The sequence below is a fragment of the Mixophyes fleayi genome, chromosome 4 (genome assembly GCF_038048845.1).
Source record: "Mixophyes fleayi isolate aMixFle1 chromosome 4, aMixFle1.hap1, whole genome shotgun sequence".
NCBI classification, from domain to species: Eukaryota; Metazoa; Chordata; class Amphibia; order Anura; family Limnodynastidae; genus Mixophyes; species Mixophyes fleayi.
This window is the reverse complement of record NC_134405.1, coordinates 116,042,926-116,067,232: the sequence shown is the minus strand read 5'-3', so window position 1 is coordinate 116,067,232 and position 24,307 is coordinate 116,042,926. Positions and strand designations below refer to the sequence as shown.

The window sequence follows — 24,307 nt, the reverse complement described above, 5'->3', positions numbered from 1 at the left end:
ATAAGTCACAATTTCATTATGATTTAGTTCTCAGGAAGTAGCTTTAGATTTTTATTATTTAAATTCCAGAGGACTGATTAATCCATTCAAATACTGTTAATTATTTACAGTCTAATACTGAGGGTTAACACATCCACCACATATAAATATATAGCTAATTTATAAATATAGCATATACCGACAGATTTAATATATTCAATGTATTTGCAACGACAACTACTCGTACGCAATCCAATTCAAATAGTCTAAATAATATAATGTGATCATCATCACCAGGTCCGAGACCAGTGCAAAATGTTATGGGTTTTAATTAGGGGTGAATCTTGAACACTGTAATCCCTTTTGAAATGGAGACAAACTAATATTGGTTATGACTACACTTTTTGGATATTTACTAATCACAAAACTTGCAAAAGGCACATCAGATTTAATTTTGACCACCAAGCACACAGTAAGTAGCACAGCCATTGTCTTTAGAACTAGGCCCAAGGTGGGAATGCCAAAATAGCTAGCAACAGAAAAATGGACTGTGCAAAAGTAGGTGCTTGACGTCTCAGCGCTGCAGAGACGCCTTTTATGTAGCTTATCTAAATAAACTTACTCTGATGTGGCTGGACTTGAGGTTGCATCTGTTGGTTCACTGTGAAGAAAGAGCACTGGTCAATGAAAAATATCAGATTTTTCCATACATATAGACTGGATAGGTACTGACACACAGATCACCATTTGCATTTATATAGTTCTAACACACATTGAAACATATGATCCTCATTTCTAAAATAAATGTTTAGAAATTGGATTAAAGAACTAACAAATCAAGCCAATTTTATTTCTTATATATACACACACACAACATAGTACATGTTCTCTTCGCTTACTTTCACCAATGAAAGGGAAAACATGCATTAGCAATCTGAAGAAGGAAACACATGTAAAGCAGTTTTGGGTGGAACCTTTGTTAATGTTGCTTACTAGAGTAAAGTGAACAGGATGTTGTTCTTACTGTACAACAATACCCAGGGGTCCTGAAACAAAGGGTTCACATATGCATGGTTTACATACAGGAACTGTGCTAAGGTGTAAGACAATAAGGTTTATACACCCCCAGAATTACCCTTATGCTGTGTTCTTTTGACCGTCACTAACTAAAACATTAATAACTTTACCAGTACTGCTGCATACATCTAAAAAACCAAACTGATGGTAATGAATAACACTTAAGGGTGGGTTTAGTAACAGCTAGTATTATATAGGTAGTAGTCTAAAACCTTTTTCAGAGCACTCCTAGAACATGGCACACAAAAACATGCATTCACACATCTGTGTGCTAAAACTGAACTAATCGTTAATAACTTAAAATACTATACTTCTAAGATTAGATTTAAATCTAATAGCATGTCCACCTCAGCATTTTCAAACAATGCATCCTATGCAGGTAGTATAGTGTTTGAACCATGGTAATCCTTACCTGCCTACCCCAGGATTGAAGTTATACAGTCTCTTACTGCACTGAGTACTTGCCAATAATATCCATGGTTGTTGGGGCTGGACATTTTCCCTGTGCAACAAGGTAAAAAGAGGTTCAAATCAGTGGCATTTACAACACAAACATTTTTTAAAAGCCTGCAAATTAAGTTGCAGAGAAATAATAAAATATAGGAAGTGTTTAGTAATAATATTTTCATTTTATGTAACACAGATGTTGATATCACCTCTTAAGTGTTATTTGTTACCATTGTTATATAAATAGTAATATTAGATCTGGGGCCTGATTCATTAAGGAAAGTAAAGCAAAAAAAATGCAATGCAATGGGCTGCAAATTAGTTTATTATTTTGCACATAAGTTGAATACTGCCTGTTTTTTCATGTAGCATACAAATACTTGATAGCTTTATTTTTACACTGACATTTAAAGTTGATCTAGGACATGCCTTACCCCAACTATAAATCTGTCCCTACATTTTAAATTTACCTCCCCCTTCAACGCAACATGGTTTTGCCAAGGTGCAAAGTTACTCATTTTTTTGCTTTCCTTTCCTTAATGAATCAGGCCCCTAGTCTTTACTGAAAACTAAAATATACAGTATATATCAATGGCCTCTAGCGCACACTGATGAGCTACACATTTGTTCGTACACTAGAGGCACTTTTTTGTGCCACTCCGAACTCTCTGGTTGAGCATGCTTTTCCAGGTCTGTTCTAATCAAATATGACATCTGCAATAAAATAAATGCTATTTATAATTGTTTACTGGCATAACACTCAATTGTAAAATGAAAGGAATGCAATAAACAGATAACATATTTCAGTTCTATGTAAAGCCAGTATGACCAGTTTCAGCTAACCGTACTCCTTTATTGTTCTAGTGAGGTTACTTATATGGGTCTATATGCAACTGTAAGTGGATGTTCTAAGCACCTAGAGTGTGTGCATTGTCTTACAGGGTTGCCATATGTATGCAACTACCCAGATGCCCTTTTTATTTTTGGATACTTTTTTACATGTAGTTCTTAGATATATTTTCAGACTACATGCCTTATCTTTTCTCATTGTTCTTGTGGGGCTGCTAACCTTAATTACAGTGCAAAATGCGATCATTATATGGATTAATAACACACTGCAACCAATCTGGAACTTTAGCACATTAAGGTGCATATTCAATTGTCTGCGGTTTCCGCTGCGGAAAAACTATTACCGGTATTACGGTAATAGTAAGCTGGATTTCAGCTCACAGCTCCCTGAGCCGCGAGCTGGAATCCAGCGAGAAAAGTACCGTAATACCGGTATTTACACGCAATATTACCGTAATGACGGTAATAGTGCGCAGGGCGCGTTAATTTTGGCTGTAATGCCAACAATTGAATATGCTCCTAAGACTTATTTAGAAGTGCATACTCACTTAACCTAGGCAATTAGCCAGGCAGCCAATATAATCATTGATAGTGTCAACCTATATCTACTTTTCTGATATGAAGCAGTGGTTTATTCTAGTTAACTAGGTTGTAAATGGATAGTAAGCTTTACGGAACATTTAAGAAACACGTCACATACTCATGTGGAAGTTCATATGATGTTGCAACATCTTTAGTTTCTGTGCTATCCTTTGGCTGGTTTGCCATCAAGTAGTCCATCTTGTCTTGTAATTCTGTATTCTGAAAAGGAATGTCAAACAGTTCAGGATGGGATCCATTTTTTTTTATTTTAAAACTTACATACAGTACATTATCTGATATTGAAAATAATATGAAGTACACGTTATTATTCTGATTGCACAAGTAATGTATTCTACTATACGTGCAGTTCTATTTATTTCCTGCTACTTTGTAACACTTCCCTATGTGCATCTTGGGGACCCCAATTGTCATTAGATTCCAGCCACTCACTGCCAGGGCTTTTCGGGTCCAGCAGCAATAAAACCTCTGGCTTCTCTCTTGGACCATAGCTGAAATCCAGCAATTCAATACTAATCCTTTACTTTTTTTAAAACCTGTATAAAAGGATTAGTATTATATTACAAAAAAAATGTTATCAAAGCATTATACTAGAAGTGATACCTATTATCAAGGTGGGCTGGATGTATATTAATCCAAGTTCTGGGAGAGTGGATATGTATTCTTTAAAATAATTCTAATACAGTAATTCAGTACTCCGTTACTATGTCCCCAGTATTAGAGGTTTATTGCCGTATTATAGAACTATACCCGCAATAAAAAGCTATTATATGATAATCTTTCACGTTTATGAATAATAAGGAAGTCAGTTAATATTGGAGTAGTTCATTATAAATGCGATCAACGAGAGACACAATATTGTATTATATTGGAGTAATGTATTTCATACATAGTAGCGAGGCATAGAAATTCTCTATTGCTATTTTAATTCACTTATGCACTTTAGTCACTGTATATTTATTTTAAATATTTCGCTAACAATTGGCTATGCAGGTAGGAAATATGTAGGTTTTATTTTTAATTTGAACAATAAAGAAATATAATTGGAATCACTGAGTGCCCCAATTAAGGACATTTTTATTTCTTTCTTCTTTTTATCATTATATACAATTGTATTACAATGTGTGGGTGCACTGTCTGACAAATATTATTTAGGCGATAGCTATCCTTCCAATCATAGTCGATAATTTGGAGTAGCAATTACCTTGTGCAGTGGTAATCTTTTGTTTCAACAAATAAATATGGTTGGTCTTTATGTGTTTTTATAAAAGTATTACTAAACCTGCTGCCAGAGTCTACCATTCATTATTATGCTTACAGAAATATTCTGCATACAGTGCAGATTGGTAGATTCACACACAATGTGTGGCATAAAATATAATTGGTGTGGTATGCTTTGTCATTTGAGCTTTTTGTCCTATATTTGCATCACTTTAGACTGTAAAAGTTGCAGTTACAAGAATAGTTTATTTTGCAGGTTGCAGTGGAAGTGCAGATAAATAATTTTAGTGTTTATACGTGCAAAATCTAATATCATATTTGTCTATGCACAGCTTTCAGCTTCAAAAATGCTGATTAGGCAAGAATGAGTCATTTATTTATTTTACATCATTCATGGGCAATTCAGCTGCCTGATTCTAAGTGCTTGCAGTCCCCCAGTTAACATATTTGCCATGTAGAGGACTGTTGAATTCGTACAAAGAAGTATACCCAATGATTGGTGGATGATTGGTAATGTCACAAGTCAGTGGCCTAGAATGCAGCTGCCATATTCACACATATATACGTTAACAGGAATATATCTGAACAAAAGCAGATGTAGCAATTAAGCTGCTAGCTATGTACTCCTCCAGGATAGTCATGCTGTGCCCAATTCCTGTCTAAAGAAAATCTGGAATTTCCTCCCCTGGAAATCTTTTGTGTGACTGCTGGTAAGGGACTCAGAGACCTAATTACAGTCACCAGCTGCACAGGTTATATATTCATAGTGACCATTTAATACATAAATCTTATACATACAAATATTAATACATAAACCATGGCCATATCCGTCTGGAGTTTGTATGTTCTCTCCGTGTTTGCGTGGGTTTCCTCCGGGTGCTCCGGTTTCCTCCCACACTCCAAAAACATACTGGTAGGTTAATTGGCTGCAATCAAATTGACCCTAGTCTGTGTGTGTGGTGAATTTAGACTGTAAGCTCCAATGGGGCAGAGACTGGTGCGAGTTCTCTGTACAGCGCTGCGGAATTAGTGGTGTTCTAAAAATAACATGATAAATCAGTGCCGGATTTGTGGAAAGACTGTATAGGCCACGTGCTTAGGGCAGCACGAGCCGCACTCTGCCCACTTGCACATCACTACTGTGTATATATGAATATTATTTCCATATTATAAATATTTAACTATGATCTGAATAAATGTTTTTATTTAGTCATTCACATAGGATACAGTTGAGGTAACTATGGCTAACTATACCTGAGAGGGGTTGAGGATGTGAGGTGGCACAAATAGTGGCTTTAGTGAGCAAACAAATGTAAATATGGGCCTGATAATAATGAATTGCCAAATTAAGTCCCTCTCTTCCACTAAAAACATGTGACCCTAGAGCAATTATCATATCTGTTTCATAGAAAAAAAAAAGCCAACATCCTTTTGCTATTTGGACATCTTGTACATCGGCTAAGACAGTGATGGCTAACCTGTGACACTCCAGATGTTGTGAAACTACAAGCCCCAGCATGCTTTGCCAGCTATCAACTAGTTATCTATTTGCAAAGCATGCTGGGACTTTTAGTTGCACAACACCTGGAGTGTCACAGGTTAGCCATCACTGAGCTAAGAGCTGTGGTGTTTTTTCATTTGTAATAAATGAGGAGAAAATACTCCATAGTAATTTAATTTATTTAAAAAAAAAAAAAACCTCCGATGGCTAGTCAAGTGTGAATAGCGTCCATTATTTACATGTATATACATTTCAATTTTGTTTTTTGTTAGCCTTTAAACCTGTTAGAAAAGTCTCTGTCTGACATGTCTGGGACCCATGCAGTTCTGCTAATAAAGCTGACTGGAAGAGTCACAGCAGTCTTTTGCAGTTCTTGGATTTAGAGAGGCGATTCATCTCCAAAACCTAGCTTGTGTGTGTACATCAACACTACAGAACAAATATTTTTTATATTGGTCAAGACTGGCACAGAAGACAAAATCCAGTAGTACAAAACGGTGTCAAGGTCCATCATGTGAGAGATTACGGTTTTGTACTCTCATTGAGGCCAATTTAGAGTTAGAAGCAATTCCAGCTACCATGTGCAAAATGTGCATCTTGGAAAAACATTTTGTGCCCCATATAGAGTTGGACAGGGGTCCATTTCTGTGGATACATTCCCAGGTACTCTTCTTAGGAAGTGGATCTATTGGGGGTACTGGAGGCCTGGTGTAATGATACGTGCTGATGATAATGACAGCACTGGCGCTATCAAGCCACTTATGACTGGCTGCTTTGACCCCTCAGCTCAAAATACTTCATTCATTACAGTCACAGCCTTGTTACATTTGGACTGCCGCAGATGTGGGTGGAGGGGGGGGGGGGGGGTTGTATTTCAATACATTTCATATGGGAAATGCAACTTGTATTCATTAATAACACTGTCTCATGTATGTGCCACTTCAGTACGTTATTTTGTGTATGAATAGGGTAATGAAACTTTTATGACTATATTTTTATGCCTAAATTTGTGCGCAAAATTTGTCAAACTCTAAAATTTGCCATTTGTGCTGTGGGGAAGGGGAAAGGGGAATGTAAAATACAGCCTAGTTTTGAGTTGTGATGGGTCACTCGCCGGTATTTTTAAAAGCTAGAAATGGCTCGAAAAACCTAAATTATACCTTGTGAATGTAAGCATACGAGATGTATGTATCCCTTTAATAGTATCCTAATTAGCTCTCTAGAGCCATTTAATATCCTGCTGTGCAACACCTAAGACCTAATCAATGTCTCACTAATAATTGGATACATGATGATTATTATAACAGCTGTAGGGAACATGAGGAACATTGGATGTTGGTGGATTATAAATGTAGGACGGTCAGTGTCTATGATTTCAGCTTGCTCTATTTCCTTATCCATATCCATAATGATTTCATTGCTTAATAAAAACACATTGCATATATCAATGGCCTCCGTTGCCCTTGGGATCATCAGTGTAAAATTGCTCCCTAGAAACTAAAAAAAAAAAAAAAAATTAAAAGAAATCTCTGGTTTCTCTCTTGGACCATAGCTGAAATCCACCAATTCAATACTAATCCTTTCCTGTACCACCCTCTGTTTACCATGGAGTGCAGCACAGTACCTGGCGCACATGGCTCTCACTTTATTCAAAACCTTTCTCCTCCATGATGGCAGAGACCAATATCAGCCAGCACCCCTCACTGTAGGATAATGAATCTGCAGTGAGAGTATTGGCTGACTTCAGTGATGGGTTATGGGAAAGGGATGCAGTCAAGTGGAATTCTTATATCCAGCACTATTTGCTTGCACTTAGGCCAGTCATCAGTAGCACGCTCTCCTTGAGGATTGGACAAGCTGAAAAGACCCTTTGTATTGGAAAATGAAACCACTTCCCTCTCTCTTTCAATTAGTATGACTGGTGGTTCAGTCACCTGGCCTGATGCATAAAGTCTTAATATACAGTTGAAGTAAACAATGTACAAGGCACTTATACATATAAGTGAAATACTGAATTACAACAATTTTCACCTTTCTAGTATAGCAAGCGGTAGCACTGTATTATATCTGCGGAATATCAGGAAAGTTCTTTGATGATGGGAATGCTTTTCCCTATGTCTTTTTTTTTGGACAGTGTGAGAATTACACAGGCAAAGGAGGTTTTATAAAGTTTGGTGATAACATACACTGGCGCTAAAAGGGCAGATTATATATTCCTGCAAGTCAGTGGCTTAAGATGTGGTCTCACAAATTTTAACAGAGAAAGATTTGGTAAGTACAGAACAATTGTGACATTGAAGGTAAACCACAACGTAGAGATCAGAATCCTCTACAACTTATAACCACACTTCTTGTGGGTTTAGTACCTTATTGGGGTTAGTAACGGAAGGAATCTCAGGAACAAATTAAGTGGGGTTAATAATTGTAAAGAAAAGTTAATAACCATCTTTACAACGATTCAAATACTGCTAAATGACCCGTTAGCTCATATGATATAAATCACAGTCATCGCTAAGATGTCCTTGTGTTCTGTAGTACAAGATACAACCTTTCGGTCGTCTAGATGACTAATTGTTAGATAAAAGTGTAGATGGACTGTGACAAACCTAAACATACAATGCTACCTATATTGGAAAGGCCGAGCAATGCAATCTAAATAAAGCAAATTTCAGAGAATTTATAGTTTTGCTAATTCTTAGCTACTATGAGAAAGTGCCAGTATCTAAAAATCTCAGAGAACGGGGACATACGTATTTAATGTTTTGGTATCATATATAAGCTAAACAGATGTGCATGCTTTAGCCATAATCAAATATGACTTTATTGTAGTATTTTACTCATTATTTGATTACACACTGGGATCTAGAACTGAGACTTGTGTTTGCTCACCCACATTGCTGAGCCAAATGCAAAGGACAAAGCCAAAGATTTAACAAACAAAAAACTGTATTAAAAGTGTTAAAGAAGTATGCAAACATAGAAGTGTATAACAGAAATGAACAGAATTATAAAAAAAAAAGGAGTTCTGATTTGTTTACAAGTTACACTAATGAAACTGGGATGTTCACGTTCTAGAATCTGAATAGGATGTGTGTCCATTTGTGTAATTTTGCCTTGTAATATCACCAGGCCCGGCGCTCCCATTAGGCAACCTTAGGCAGTTGCCTAGGGCGCCGGGTCCTGCAGGACGCCGCTGACTAGATTTGAAAATCTAGTCAGCGGAGAGAAGTGGGCGAGAGGTACAGCGGCGGCGGGGTGCCGCCGCTGTTTTTTCAATGGCCGCCGCGACTGTCAATTTTTATTTTAAGAGGCGCCCGGGCTGTACACCTGATCACTGACGTCAGTGATCAGGTGACATGTGTTTACCCGGCGGCGCCTGCTGTGCTGTAGTATCACACTGTCTGTCACAGACAGACAGTGTGAATAAAGTTTACCCAACACCTCCCTCCCTTCCCAGCATGCACCCGGCTGCTCCACCCCTCTCCTTTGCTGTAAAGACGACGAGGAGCGGTGGGCAGCCATTAAGGAAGAGGCTCCCTGCATCTGACCAGCCTTCAGCATCAAAAACGGTAAGTATATTTAATTTTATTTTTTTTTGGGTATTATTAATTTTATTTTCTAAAAAATGGGGTACCCAAAGCCCAAGTGTGGAGTAAAAAAAAATGTTGGGGGTGGTATTTGATTTTTTTTGCACTTAATGCCTTATGTTTGACTTAAAAACTATGGTGCATAAAATAATTATTTTATTGCACCTCATGCTCTATATTTGACTTGCTTCAAGTCAATAATAGAGCATGACGTACCAATAAAATAATTATTTTATCCACCATAGTTTTTAAATCAAAGATAGAGCATGAAGTTACAAATAATATTAATTTTTCTCCCACATAGCTTGAAAATTAAATTTTGAAATTTTGCCTAGGGCGCTGAGAACCCTAGCACCGGCCCTGAACATCGCCAATGTAAACAGCGCTTTTCCCACTGATAACATTTACTTCCTCAATACTTTCAAGGCTGAACGTCAGATCAGCGAGTAGAAATCGGAGGAGGGGGTGATTGATAACACAAAGTCATACTTTTCTAGTATACATTATAAATCATTACTGAGGGTGACATTAATCACTTTGTTAGATGCAATAACTTATGTTAATACATAAAATACAGCTTGCATTGCATTCATAAATGAGCAAATTGGTAACAGGGACTAGGAGTAAAATGTTCAGAATAGGGGTATTAACTCCGTTTACTTGTTTTTATTGCTATGCATATTTTAAGATGCAATAAAATAAAAAATGAATACATTTTGCCAAACAATATAAAGAATAGCTTTCATATTCTCTACACATTTAGGGTATATTTACCATCCACATTCTATTAATATGTACACGTTGCATATGAAAGGTAGTTTTCTTCTTACCTCTCCTTCCAGAATCGCTGTCCTTTCCAGAAGCTGTTGAATAAGTAAGTCCTTGTAGTGGACCTTTTTCCTTAAAAGCTCAATCTAAAATAAAAGAAACAGACTTTGATAACTTGATGTTTTCTGCTTTGTTTTATAAAACCCCTTAACAGCATTGCCCAATAGAAAATCTTATTAATATATTCACAATAGATGTTACAGTACAATGTTTCTTGTTTAGCGGGTTCAGTTTTGTTGTTGATGTGGAGAACGATGACTTTTCCAATGGCGCTTCATATGCGCATATTGGAGCTGATGGAGAGTGGAACATACGCCAGTTTGTGTAGAATATCTTAAGTGAAATTGCTCTGGGCATACCCAGAATGGAGGCGCGAGCTATGCCCTTATGTAGACTTACTCAGTTCTGGAACTTAAGCCCGTCAACATTCTAATGTTGCTCAAGTACAGTAAAGAAGTGTTTACACAAGAAACATTCATATACGCCTGTTAGGAGGTACATCTTTGTACCTGCTATAGGGCAGGTGCAAATACTCGCTGATGACTTGTTGAAAACCATGCACATATTCCTCTGATGCTGGGGCGGATGTATCTTAAGATGTATAGGGCTCTTCATATGGGTGGAAATTCACTTTTGCTGCAACGCCAACATGAAATGTGGTATAATCTTAGCCATGTATTCTATACTCCATATTACTGCACTCTGTCAACTGGTGGAAAGATTACACAGCCTTGGGCTTCAGGCAGTATGCCGCCATTAAGTTCCTGACAGCAGTGCATCATCTAAGATTTTTAATGTTCTAATGTTTTGTGTGCTTGCTCTTCTCCTGGAGTACACAAACTTGGCAGCAGAGAATATACATTATCCATTTTATTTGCTACATGCTTTTATACAGATACCACAAATGTTAAACCGGGCCTTCCCTGGCATTGATCACCATATAGGTATGAAGTCTGCTGAATGTAAGAGATCAGTGTCCTATAGGTAGCAGAGACTTTCCAACAACATTTTAACCAATAATCTACACGAATGGTCACAAGAAATATTGAAGTGCAGAATAGCACCCTGTTTGTCAGAGCATCAAAATCAAGTCCCCAATAACCAAAAGGCTGACAACCCTCCAACTAGATTCTCTTTATCTCAGATGTGTCTCATATACTTGTATTCTGGTAACTCTCACCTCTTCAATCATATGCTTCACCTTCTTCTGCTGGCAATGAACCATATCATCTAGATGCTTAATGCGCTCTCGTAAATTGTTTGCAGTTTCCTCTAAATTCTGGGTCCTGAGAGAAGCAAGAAGAACAAATTAAATACTTAAATGAGAATAAAATAACCAGGTATTATCTAGGTGTTTTCAGATCTATACATTTATACAGTGACTAGGTATTTCTGTTATTAATGTTTCTGGCTACAATATGTATCTATTGCAAACACACATTTTATATACAGCATTTCTCTTTAGGACACTTGATATGCACAAGGTACCATGACAATTGGTATATATTGTGTAATACAATAATACATTTTCTTGGAGAATAAATCGCACTCTATTATTAATGTGGAACTTAAGCGGTCGTTACATGATGCATGGTTTGGTTTTCCCAGTCTAAATAGTGTACAAAAAGGAAACAATCCAAAATTAGGGCAAACATACAGAATACACTGCTGTACTAAAAAATAAAAAAAGAGCTATATAACTGGAAAAACATGCTGACACAAATTAACTGAATTTACCCTAAATGACAATATAGAAGTACAAATATTTACCTTGCCCTCTCAGATGAGGTTATCTCCATCTTTGCATCAAGTCTCTGTATTCGCTCTTCATGTCTTGTTAGTTGTACTTGAAGTTGTTCTCGTTCCTGCAAACAATACTATATTGTGACATTTGTTTGCAGTATACACTTCACAGTACATATCATTTATGTATGTACATATAAAAGCATGACAAACACAGTGAAATGTATGCAGTATGTGAATAGGGTTTAGGAATATTAATGCTGGTACCTGTTGCATCCGCTGGACCAGGTTGTCAAGTTCTACAATCTTTGCATCTCTTTCTTCTATCTTAGTTTCTGCAATTCGAACCGTCTCACTAGCATCTTCAATAGCTTTCAGGTACTGTTGTGTTTGTCCCTTTAAATAAACAACATATCAATGATGTTTTATAATGGGTAACATACACAGACTGGAAACACACAGGTGTGGAAAATTGAATGTGTCCTTTGGGAGTGTGGTCTAGGAAATATAGACTTAGTTTAATCTGGCTGCCCAAGTGGATCTATGCATAGCAATAAAATAATATTTGCCAACTTTTATTATCTCCCCTCTGGGAGATCATGAAGCAAGTGTATGGGGACATGGCACTGTAAATTGAGTCACATTGGCCCCACACCTGAGCCAAAAACCTGAAATGCGGGAGAGTAGCCAAAATGGCGTAAATGCTTCATTGAAGCCCCAGTTCCACCCACTTCACTAGGCAGGATTCAGGAGAATGGTATGCTCTGCCAGCAGTCTGGGAGAAATACCCAAAGTTTAGGAGCCTACCAGAATGTAGGCAAGTATGAATGAAATGACACCAGAAATGACGATTATGTAGTATATCTAATGACTAATTATTTTCTGTTGAATGCATGTATGACAATGTGAATATTTTATGTTACCTCTCGAAGAATGCTTTGCTGACTGACCTAAGTGACCTGTGCAATTGACCAAGAGTCTTTTGAAATTAGCCAGGCCTATGGATAGTTAAGCATCTCGGAGGAGTTTTGAAGCCCCAAAGTTGTAAACCATCTAGCCACTCAAGCAGAAGCAGAGGTGAAAGATCCTCTGAGGTGCCAACATATATCTTCGTGATAGATAATTTACTTTGAAAGCTCTGTGTCATTTTCTGATCAATCTGATTTAATTGAAAATGTCATTCCTAAGGTGGTGATGAAGAGCTATGTGGGAAGGGGTTAAAATATTCTGCTTTAGACATTACATTGTGCATTTTCATAAGGGGGTCTATAAAAACTGAAATGTCCCATATTTCTCAATTGTGCTCCCACACACACACACACACACCAAGTCTTAACTAATAAGGAGTGACTGGTTTTATTTGCTATTTTATTTCTGAAACTCATTTGTGCAACTTATTGTATGTCTTATTAACTTTTTTGTAACTAAGCCTTGGAAACATATTTCAGATTAAATACATTTAATCTAGTGTGTTCTCTGTGAACTTATGAAGCCCAGTGAGGCTCATGCTACATGTGTATGTGATTTAAGTGTGAAACATTAATAAGTGGTTTTGGTGAACATAAGGACACCATAGTAAATCCTTCATGGTGGCAGAAAAGGTGTATTCATTGCTAAGTGACTAAGGTGACGCCAATCACGGACAGCTGTTCAGATTGCTGTTTCTGGGACAGGCTGGACTTTCGTGACACAGGGTAAATGAGAACAATACTTCTTATGAGAGGCCTCTACCTATATTACACTCACAGTTATTCTTCCTCGATCTCGGTCTCAACCTCACACTATTTGCGATTTTTGCCTTGGTTGTTTTATACAAGGCATGCCAGAGGTCTTGTCAGAGTCACTATATATCTACATATATATGTGGCGTTTAACACATTTCACTCACAATTGGAATAAGTATAGAACAATGTTACTGTAATGAAATAAACAGAAGAATATAGGGACCAATGTATCAAATATACATACATATATACAAAGTTACACCTCATATAACCCATTATCGACAGCAATAACCTTGCTATTGTTAAATATCTGAATTATTTTGCATGGGGGAGCTTATTTATCAAGTATCACAAGTGACTTATACTGCTGCAATACCTGCTTTGTTAATTGCAGTAAAAAAGCTATTTTTTAATTACATGAAATTATACTTTTCGGTGCAAAAGGAATTTTTAATTAGACTACATAGTGCGAAAAACTTTCCTATTGGTGATATCAGGAAAACATGTTTCTAGCAATGAAGAAACAGTTAAATACAGACATATTTAATTGCTTATTAAGATTCATACAATGAGAACTTCTTTTTCTGCAGTATATTTAAGCTCCTCTTGCTGTATTTTCTCTTCGTACTGACTGTAGAGTTTTCGTGTCATCTCTCTCATGACATTAGCGTTGGCCTCCTGAGAAGATTCGATCTAATAAGGAAAATTAAAAGGAGAAAAAAAACCCCATTAGGATCATTTCTAAATTCTCAGGAAAAGGACTCCTGGATGCTTTAAACTTCGCTATTATGAGGAGAATATGAGGAGAGATGAAAGCTCTATAGCAACATAAAGTGAAACATTCTGTTCACCACTTTAAAATGGCTGCAGAAAGTAGGCGCAAGAAGAACCACCAATCAGAAGCCTCAATATCTGTGATTGTATCTTCTCATTGGTCCTCCTACCCACTCCTCTCCACCCATATGCAGCATCACACAGCCCTGTTTTTTCAGTGGAGGCTGAGACACTAACCACGGAGCCCTGTGAAAAACAGTTGCTAGAAGCAACCCCTGGGTTCCATGGAGGGGAAGGAGCCAATTACTTGTGCATGGTTGGGCAGCTTTAAATAAAATAGTATAGCAATCATCTCAAACATATAAGTGCGATATACATAGCATATTATAACACGTGTAAAAAACAAAAACAGCTATACATATGTTTGCAAAGATACATTAAATACATTATATATACACATACAGACACACACACACACTCAGACATACACACACGCTCAATGAAATGTTCAGGCGATTGTGGAGTTAATTCATTTCACTCTGTGGTGTGGTTAGGTTATAATAAGGGAGTAGATCATGCAGAATAAAAATAATAGGGATAATTCCGCAGTGGAAATTTCAAAAGTGAACTGCAAAATATTATCAAGAGATCACTAATATGGGTGATAACTGATTAATTGTATTCATATGCAGTGTTAGCCTTATGTGAAGCGATTCCTGTGTATTGTTTTTCAGGCTTGAAAATGGTGACCAGAGGGAACCCTGTTTGTGCAACTGGTTTCAGTTTGGATAGGTTATGCTTACAATATATCAATGTCTCCGCAATCATAAGGAAACCTCTTTGATGTTCACAGGGATAAAGTAAACTTCAGCATATTTTACTAGAGCACCTACACCACACATTAAAGTTTATTACCCAGCAGGCACCTGTATTTACCTTAATTTTTAATGACTGGTTTTCAGCTTGTGCAGCTTCCAACAAACACTGTTTTTCTTTCAATTTATCCAAGGACTCGCTGTAGGAATTTTGCAAGTTCTTCACTTCATCCTTCATGTTGCAGTGTTCCAGGGTCATATCCACTAGTGTTTTCTAGAACAGAAATGAAGACAGGCAATAATTCTGCTGGGACTTAAGACTAATCATACAGCTAACGTTATTGATGTTGTGACAGTAGTCCTCCTGGATCCCGCTTACTTAGTCCTGAAATGTTGCAGTGTAAGTGGCGTCATGATGACCTGGCCCACTCTTCCTGATGACACAATTGTTATTGTGGATAGCCAGTTATGATGCAAATCACATTGTCATTCAAGCCCCACACTTGTGCCTTGGACCACCCCTCTGAGGTCTCCTGGAGGGCTAATCCAAAAAGTAGGCAGGTATGCCATTACATATTTCAGTTTTTAAAACATTTCTCATAGAACACCTAAATTCTTGTGATACATATAACAAGAAGGTGCCCTGACACATTGTGCTAAATATTTCTGTTCATTTTTATTAGTTTCTGTTTAAATGGAAAATAACCCCTATTTATAGCTAGGAGGCGATATAAATTATTTTGGCACCTTCAGCATTTTAAAAAGTGCAAATATTTCCCAGCAAGATAGAAAGTTGTTCCCACATAAAACTTGTATATAGGAGAAACCTTAAACTATGGGGTAGAGCGGGGACCTGAAAATGAACACATTCTGCCTTTAGCTTCATGGTGTATTTCATGCAAACTATAGGAACACTACAGAAGTAATTAGAAACCATTATTTCTACCCATATACACCCGTTTCAGCCTTTGTAGTCTCCATCAGTTGGCATAAAACATTACCTTCATTTCAAGCTTTCTGGGAAACATAAGAATGTCCTGTCATCTAAAGAGGGCTTGCACTGTAGCGTATGCATTTTGCCACATTATATATTCCCATTTATAACTTTTATTAGGTTGAACTTTGATGCTGTATTAGTCAGTGAAATATATATATATATATATATATATATATATATATATATATATATATATATATATATATATATATATATATATATATATATATATATATAAACAAAAAGGAGATCCGTAGTTTTAGTACTTGAAACTTTTGTAACTACATTACTACAGTATATAATGCCATTTAGATGTTCTGTAACTGCAGAACATTTTCATGGCAAGCAGACACCCTATTCAGTATATGAAGTGTTTGTTCATTTATTTTCCAACTCCTTTACTAGATTTATATATCTAGTAAACTTGACAGAGTCATCTGAAACATAAAAACCCCTATAATTCCAACAATCAAAAATAAAAAAAATAATGAACAAACTATGGCCCATCCATGACCTATCTAGACACCATCTCTGACCAAGCCAAATGGAGTGGCCATGCTCCTAATACAAATACCAGGCCTTTTGGGGGCAAAGTTATAATGACGCCGAGTGTCACTCATTCAGTGGTTTAGGCTCCCACTAGCCAATTTACACTACCATTAGGCGACCATGTTGGGCAGTGCATTAATTTCACAGAAGAAGCCACAAAAGATGAATATAATTATAACGAACATTTTTTAATGGCTAACTTATTCCATATATATTGCAAGGTAGTCTGAAAAGGGGTCTATATATCATTAAAGCTGTCAATATCTATGGAATTGGGTACGTCTCTTAAGGGAATATTTAAATTTTAGTTAAAGATTATTAGCATTACAAACCTGAGATGGACTTGCAAAAACAGAGACACACAGCAGTCATACCATATAGTTTACACTATAGTCATAGTACATATCACCTTCTTTCATATATGCTGGAATGGTTATACTACCTCTTACATTAACATTCCATACCTGTGTTTCTATTGATGCAGCATTCAGAGAACTATTAATTGCTCCAAAGCTGTCCAAGGCTGAAGCTTGTGCCTGGGAGTGGTTCTCCAAATACTCTTGCTGCGCAGATGAAACCTGAAAACAGGTAAAACGGCGATTTAAAAATATGCTAGTTTGTTGCTCATCGGCATGTGTTAGATAGAGATATATTGGGGGGATATTGTAGAAAATATGACACTTGCTTGGGTGGGATTGCTAAAACGTTGCAGGAGAAAGTCATTAAAATATACTTTCTACATATGCATGCAATAACATGGCTAAAAGACATTATGGCATATGGAAGAACATTTACATCTGCCGTTATTGTGTGGAGAAAGGTTTATTAATTTTGTATTTTATATAGGAGAACTGAATATTTAATATTCAATTTGAGTGGAGAAAACAGAGTTAGAAAGTTTGACACTTGATTGTCCAATAAATGAATCACATTTACACCTTCATTTGACATATATTCTTGATATAATGCTTTAATGAGTCAATGCTAATTTACTAATTAACCACTTTCCTTTAAGAGAAACTAATCAGTAAATAAAACAAATACTTACTTTCATTTCTTGTGTTAGATGTTTTATTTTCTCTTTCATATCATCATATTCTCCAAACATTCTCTCTCTTATTTTTTCCAATGTTACTCTTACCTGTAGAGTGACAAGAATTGTATATACATGTCAGCAATAGTAGAATTTTTATTCCTGAATTTGTATGTTCTATCTATCCTCAACATCTATTGGTTAAGGATGCTTATCCATGCCACTATTACCACATCATTGGGAGGTTTTTCTGCACTGTACATGAAACAATGCAGACAGACATTATTAGATATTACCATTGTCGTGGTTTAGACATTGGGTCTAGTTTTAATACTAGAACAATACCAGCACGACCTAGCATTTGTTACACTAAACAGAGTACAAAATGTTGACACAACCATGTATAATTTACTTACATCTTTAATATAATTCATTTCTTCCTTCAGTTGATGAGATGACCATTCATATACAACAACCTCATTCTTATGGCTGTTTTCAGCCCTTTGCACAACACCATAAACCACTCCATGGGAACTCACTCCTGATGGTGGATTGTCTTTGGGTACAGAATAGAGGTGCTGTAAAAAACATGATAAGACATAATTAAGCCCAACAAAGAGGAATACTTTACATACCTCCTAACTGTCCCTCCTCTCCTTTCCTTCAAGTTATCCCACTTATAGGTGAAATATTATATACAGGTCATACAATGCTTTATTAACAACCCTTCTTTGTATGTAAAGTTTTGTAGTAGATAATAGTATCAAAACAGCTTTGTACACCATCACCCTGACATTTACACCAGCTGTAAGAACTTAGAGGACTTCAAACAGATCAATAGCAAGTATAGTCAAAGCACCCCTGCTCTGACCAATCAGAGGAGGAATAGGTGAATGTGTCACAGCTATTTAATTGCTAGTTAAGTTTTTCATTGCACAATGTTAAACAAAATATAAACAAAAAAAAAAAAAAGATTCTACATAGGTTTTACAAATTTTAGAATATTTTTTTTAACGGAAAGGGAGCTATGTGTGGTGTACAATTGATGCACAATCCCTTTATACCTCAATTCCTCAAGAAAAGGGAATTGAGGAAATTGGTGTATTTTTAAAGAATGATTCAAAATTGCCCCATTAAAGAATTTTTTTTATTTTATTTTAGAAAATATACTTTTTGCTGGGGCACTATTACTTTATAATGCTTATATTTCATTATCAAATATGTAGCACAGCAATGGGCAGTATTTTTGTGCCATATCATACAAATGTATATATGGGCAAACTGGGAGAAAACCCCATATTTATGATAACAATCCATTTAGACAAAATGTTATTTTGTATAAGTGATATTTTGATGATATTAGTTAGAATGGTACGAAAAATTATCTTTAATCGGCTATTTCTAAAACGAATATCATGGATAGATAGATAGATAGATAGATAGATAGCTATATATATATTATCTATTTTTATTTTGAAGGTGGTGGATAGCAATAGCCATCTGAAATTTAAGTGTTGTCATCAGGATAGCTGGAAGTGTAATATTCGATTTTCACAAGAGACAGGAATTGCACAGAATTTGATATGTTTAAGCTATAATCAATTTCCTACAGAGATTCAGAGAACATAGCTATCCGGATCCACTTTTGGAGCAAGCCTATCTAAAGCTAGAGCTGGAGAGAAAAGCTCTGTTTAACTATAAAAGAAAAAACAAAAAAGGTAGACAATAATATATATTTTTGGGCAATTCTTCACATTCTACAATAACACACAATTAGTGGAATCATTACTAAACACTATTTTAAAGCTAATGAGCTACACCAGAAGTCAACTGCTAGTTTTAACAAGGCCAGTACCCTCAAGTCTTTTCTTTAACTAGCCTGTTTGATACTGTTGACTCACTTTGTAAAGGTTGTCTCCCTATAATGCACTAGATCCTTCCTTCTCTTAAACCAATAATGTTGTTTCCACTCAAGTGCCACCACTGCAGGACAAATAAGCCGCAGTTCACTATATGTCAGGCCTCATGTGTGGGCCTGAATACAAAGCTGTATTTATCGTTACACAAATTTATGATTAAAAGATTAAAAATGGTAAACTATTAATACACGTTTAAGCTTGATGGAGCAGGAACCCTGTCATGTGGCAGTTTGGCAATATTTTTTATTGTGGTACACTTTTATTTTCATAATTCTGCATGGTATGTTTGTACCAACGACTATCAATTATTAGAATATAGCTGTCCTATATATGGCTACTATGTTATGCTTATTGCAGTATCATAACTAAAGGTTGTGCAATTAATTGCTGAAATAGCGTTGAACTATACAGTTCAACGTTAGAAGTCTTACAAGAGTTGGTGGCTCCGATGTGTCTTTTTCAGAAATAAAGCCATTTCTTTTCCTTCTCCTTTCTTGTGTATTTTTCGTATCAACCTTAAGAAAAAGAAAAAGGTGAAAAAATATCTTTATTAAGAAATGCAGACTGCAAAATTAGTTATCAGGCATTGGAAGTTTAATAACACAATTAACTTTGGCTGATGTCGTGCAGTTTAGACAATCAAAGCAGATGTGATTTGTTGCTGTGTGTTACTGCACATGTGCAAACTGTTATCCACCACTGTCTTTTTTTGAGACCAGACAGAACAACCAATAAATGAACAATAAAGATTAACAGCATTAACTATATCATTCTTATCTACATTTTCCAGGTGTGGTGGGTTGTTATTTTTAACACCAAAGACAAATTGTGTTTTTTTTAGCTCAATAAGAATAGTCCAGGGCTTAAAGTCATTAGTTTGGTGGCTGAAGTTTGGATTTAGATTTTAATAAAAACATGGTCTATGGTATGTTATTTCCTGCAATGGTTAACTTCATCAACATTGCTGTAAGGAAGTCAGTGCCACTCAATGAACTTTGAATGGGTAGGTTTATTTAGAATTTGCGATGTGAAAGTGGTGTTTACGTCCATTTGTGGCTATTATGTACTCCACCATAAAACATTGACATTTCATGTAAGCAAGAGAGGGCTCCCAAACTGGTCATATAACTGATGGTTCTGACTACTAAGATGTAAACACACAGCCTAAAAAGCAAAACAGTTGGAGAAACTTGATTTCACATTGCTCAGTCACTGTACAATATGTTCCTCTTCCAAGTTGATAGCCCTGTTCCTCACAATGGGTGTGTGACTAATTCAGGCTTTGCGATCCACCTAGTCTTTTCTGCTGCATCCTGTGGAACAGTGACTATAATAGCCCTGCGCGCCTACTCCATTCTTTACAAAGGATATGTTTAACTAGAATATAGAGCATTTGCTAAATACCAGAAGTGATGCTTTAAACAGCTCCCAGACTTGTATATGGTGCATTGACTGAAAATACAGTTAAATGCTCATTTGTGTTGACATAAAATAACGCTGAACAAAGAATAGTGATGTGAAAGACAAGGAGTGTCTGTGTTTTGATGTTTAACATTTACCAAATACTTCATTGTGTAAAAAGATAAAGCAAAGGTTTTATAGAGCGTAGTTCTCCCAATAGAAGCATTATTTTTTTGTCTTACATTGTCCTAAGTGCACCGAGTAAACGTTCACCCGCCTCTTTTCCAATATACCACGTTTCAGGAGGTCAAATAAACAGTTCAGTATATTTATATTACACATAAAGCAGGAGGTATTTAGAAGTATTTATAGGTGATTTTTTTTTTTTTTCTACTAGTCTGAAACTTGTAGAAAAATACATTGCAAATCAACATCTGAGATATTTATTCTTGTTAGGTCTGACACTTAGGCTCACACTATGTCCGTGTTGTTATTTCTAAAGACTAATACTCTCTACTTTATTATTACGCATATCAGCAGTTACATTGGCGTTCCGTTACTTGTATAAAAGCACTCAGCCTATGGTCATAGGGATCCTTAGTAACTTCTAATAAACTAGACAGCTTTCTATGTCCCATATCGCATGCTACAACATGCACATAGTTGCCAATTGTTCCTTATTTCTGTGGATAGTCCCAAGTTGTCCTGGGAAATGTTTGTTCCTTGGAATGCCCCTAGTTTCCATTATTGACCAACTGCACAATAACATCCCTTGCATCCTGTACATTAGATGTACTTCTTACCATGTATTCTTACTCTCAAGATTTAATAAGTTCATACTTTCTGAGAAGTTGTATTTAAAATACACAAAAAAAACAATATTATCAAATAATAAACATGACGTGATGGGGATTGTAAGCTCCGCTGTAACAGTATGACATGTAACCTGCTTGGATGCACTGACTCAGCAGCAAAGTGTCGCTGGAAAATATATTAAAATATTGCAACTATGCATATATATTTATCTGGCATATTGATGACCTCAATTATACAATCATCTCCAAGACACTTTGCAGCCCTGAAATTCAACGTAAGCAAAATGTGCACACATTAAATAGCAGTAGCCATATGTCATAACAATGCCCTAAGAACCAGAGCCAGCAGAAGGCTGAACGTTTCCAGATATAGAATATGCTGCTTAGTTTGGCATGACCTGTAAGTAATGTCAGACTTGGCCTCCAATGCAATCTCACCAACCTGGCTACATTTTTTATTACAATCCCAGTTCTTGGTATATACACAAACTATAAATACCACAAGATATTGTCCTGATCTCTCTATATTCTACTAGGTGCTATTCCACCTCCAAACCCCATCCCCTTCTCTCCCCCCAAAAACACCCTTGAACTACCATGCCTCTGGTGTGCGTAGCACCCACTCACTTCTCAACTTCCTGTGAGTTCGGACAAATATGCCCAATGATGGAACAGGCCCCTCAAATCAGGGCTGTCCCACCTAAATTTTTAAGAAGGACTTTGTGGTGTACTGTCTCTTCCTGGTACTTACCCACATCTGGACACACACATGGTCACACGAGGGCTAGTTGTGATGTCCTTGTCCTTCAAAGAAATGGATTTGTGCATATTCTACTACAGTTAGTAAGTTACCTTTTTTTTATCTGTTTGACCACTTTGTCAGAGCATTAGTAACTATGAAAAACATCTAATTCGGGGTGGTACAATGGAATAATTCATGCAAGGAGAATGAGACATACCATAAATGAAGCAAAACACAGAGAACATATTAAAATTAAACAGCAGAGCGGTAGTTTTAATTGTACTGTGGAGCTGCAGTTTTAAGATCACTGAAGTTTATAATTAAAAACTTTCATCCGAAGTTATGCAGAGACACGTAAGAGGTTTATATTGTGTATCAACTGGCTGCACACTGTAGCAGTAAGATAGACTTTTAAGAGTATCTAAGGCAGACTTGGACTGGCTATTAAAGACATTCTACTAGTGGGCGGAAGCCTATTTAGGTTCCAGAAACCTGTTTGGCACGAGGAATACATGGGAAAATATCTTATGTCTATTGGTTATTTCAAAATATTTAACTAAACATCTTTAAAATGTAAAGCATTATGTTTTAGAACAGGCCTGTCCAACCTGCGGCCCTCCAGATGTTGTGAAACTACAAGTCCCAGCATGCCCCTCCAGCTATCAACAGGTTGTCTATTGGCAAGGCATGCTGGGGCTTGTAGTTTCACAACACCTGGAGGGCCGCAGGTTGGACAGGCCTGTTTTAAAATATGCAGGAGGTTATCCCTGCCAATGGGAAAGGTGTTTCATGTGTCTAGCCACTGCTGGTGGAATTAAAGAAAGGATTAGCATTATTTTGTCTACTAGAAAGAAAGTGGTAGTATCTTAACCTATAGTCAAAGAAAGTTGCATGGGCAATGAAGGTAGTTTTATAATAATCATAGGGTGTTTAGTCATTTAAATAAAAAAAGGTTTTGCTTTTTTTCTGTTTAAGCAGCAAACATGATTTGGCTCCTCCTATTCTACCTATATTTAGTCATCCAGGTCTAGAAGGCTTTGTCCGCGGCCATCAGTCCTCTGATAATGCTAGGAAGGTTATTAATCTGATCAGTCATCAATTCCACAAAAATACTGTTGATGCTGATTTCTCTTGATGCCCAAAGGGCATGTTATTATCTAAGCTGGCTTTATATGTCCCACTGTTGAAGGTACTAAACCTCCTAAATAGCTTTTTTCACAGGCATTTATAGTGTATACAATGCCCGCTCAGTTCAAATTACTTTGATGGGGCACGGCCTCTTGATATTACCATTCTAAGAGGAGTGTTCTTTTAACGTCAAACCAGGCGATCACCTTTTGGAATTCTGTTACTCTCCACAGGAAGTTAATCTCTTACCTTTATTCACCACTCATGACAGACATTTGTTTTCCATTATATTTAAACCATTTCTGACTTATCCTTTTCTCATGTTACTATAAACTGCTCCCCTTTCCCAACTCACAGTACTTCTTCAATTTTATCACATAAATGGAGCTATCCTTACATATTCTGAATCACTATGCCATGCCACCTCTCCTAGTATACACCTTCCTTTATCTAGGCCAAACACCACTTTAAGATATCCATACGTGGATAGCTGGGGGTGGATCTACAAATAATACTATCTGAGACAACTAGGAAAAGTCTTTGGAATGATGCGGTAATCTGTGTAGAAAGAGTCTACT

The 24,307-nt window shown here is 36.6% G+C and overlaps 1 protein-coding gene across 1 annotated transcript in view; it reads right to left on the bottom strand.

Moving 5' to 3' along the window:
• MYZAP (myocardial zonula adherens protein) overlaps nt 1–24,307 on the bottom strand; it is a 71,336-nt gene that overhangs the window by 1,727 nt on the left and 45,302 nt on the right. Inside the window, exons 3-15 of the mRNA XM_075208059.1 lie at nt 20,075–20,158; nt 18,141–18,302; nt 17,740–17,832; nt 17,156–17,269; nt 15,267–15,419; nt 14,124–14,249; nt 12,100–12,228; nt 11,860–11,954; nt 11,270–11,375; nt 10,092–10,175; nt 3,053–3,153; nt 1,469–1,558; nt 602–640 (exon numbers count right to left, since the gene is read on the bottom strand). Coding sequence (XP_075064160.1) covers nt 602–640; nt 1,469–1,558; nt 3,053–3,153; nt 10,092–10,175; nt 11,270–11,375; nt 11,860–11,954; nt 12,100–12,228; nt 14,124–14,249; nt 15,267–15,419; nt 17,156–17,269; nt 17,740–17,832; nt 18,141–18,302; nt 20,075–20,158 — 1,376 coding nt within the window. The remainder of the gene's footprint in view (nt 1–601; nt 641–1,468; nt 1,559–3,052; nt 3,154–10,091; nt 10,176–11,269; nt 11,376–11,859; nt 11,955–12,099; nt 12,229–14,123; nt 14,250–15,266; nt 15,420–17,155; nt 17,270–17,739; nt 17,833–18,140; nt 18,303–20,074; nt 20,159–24,307) is intronic.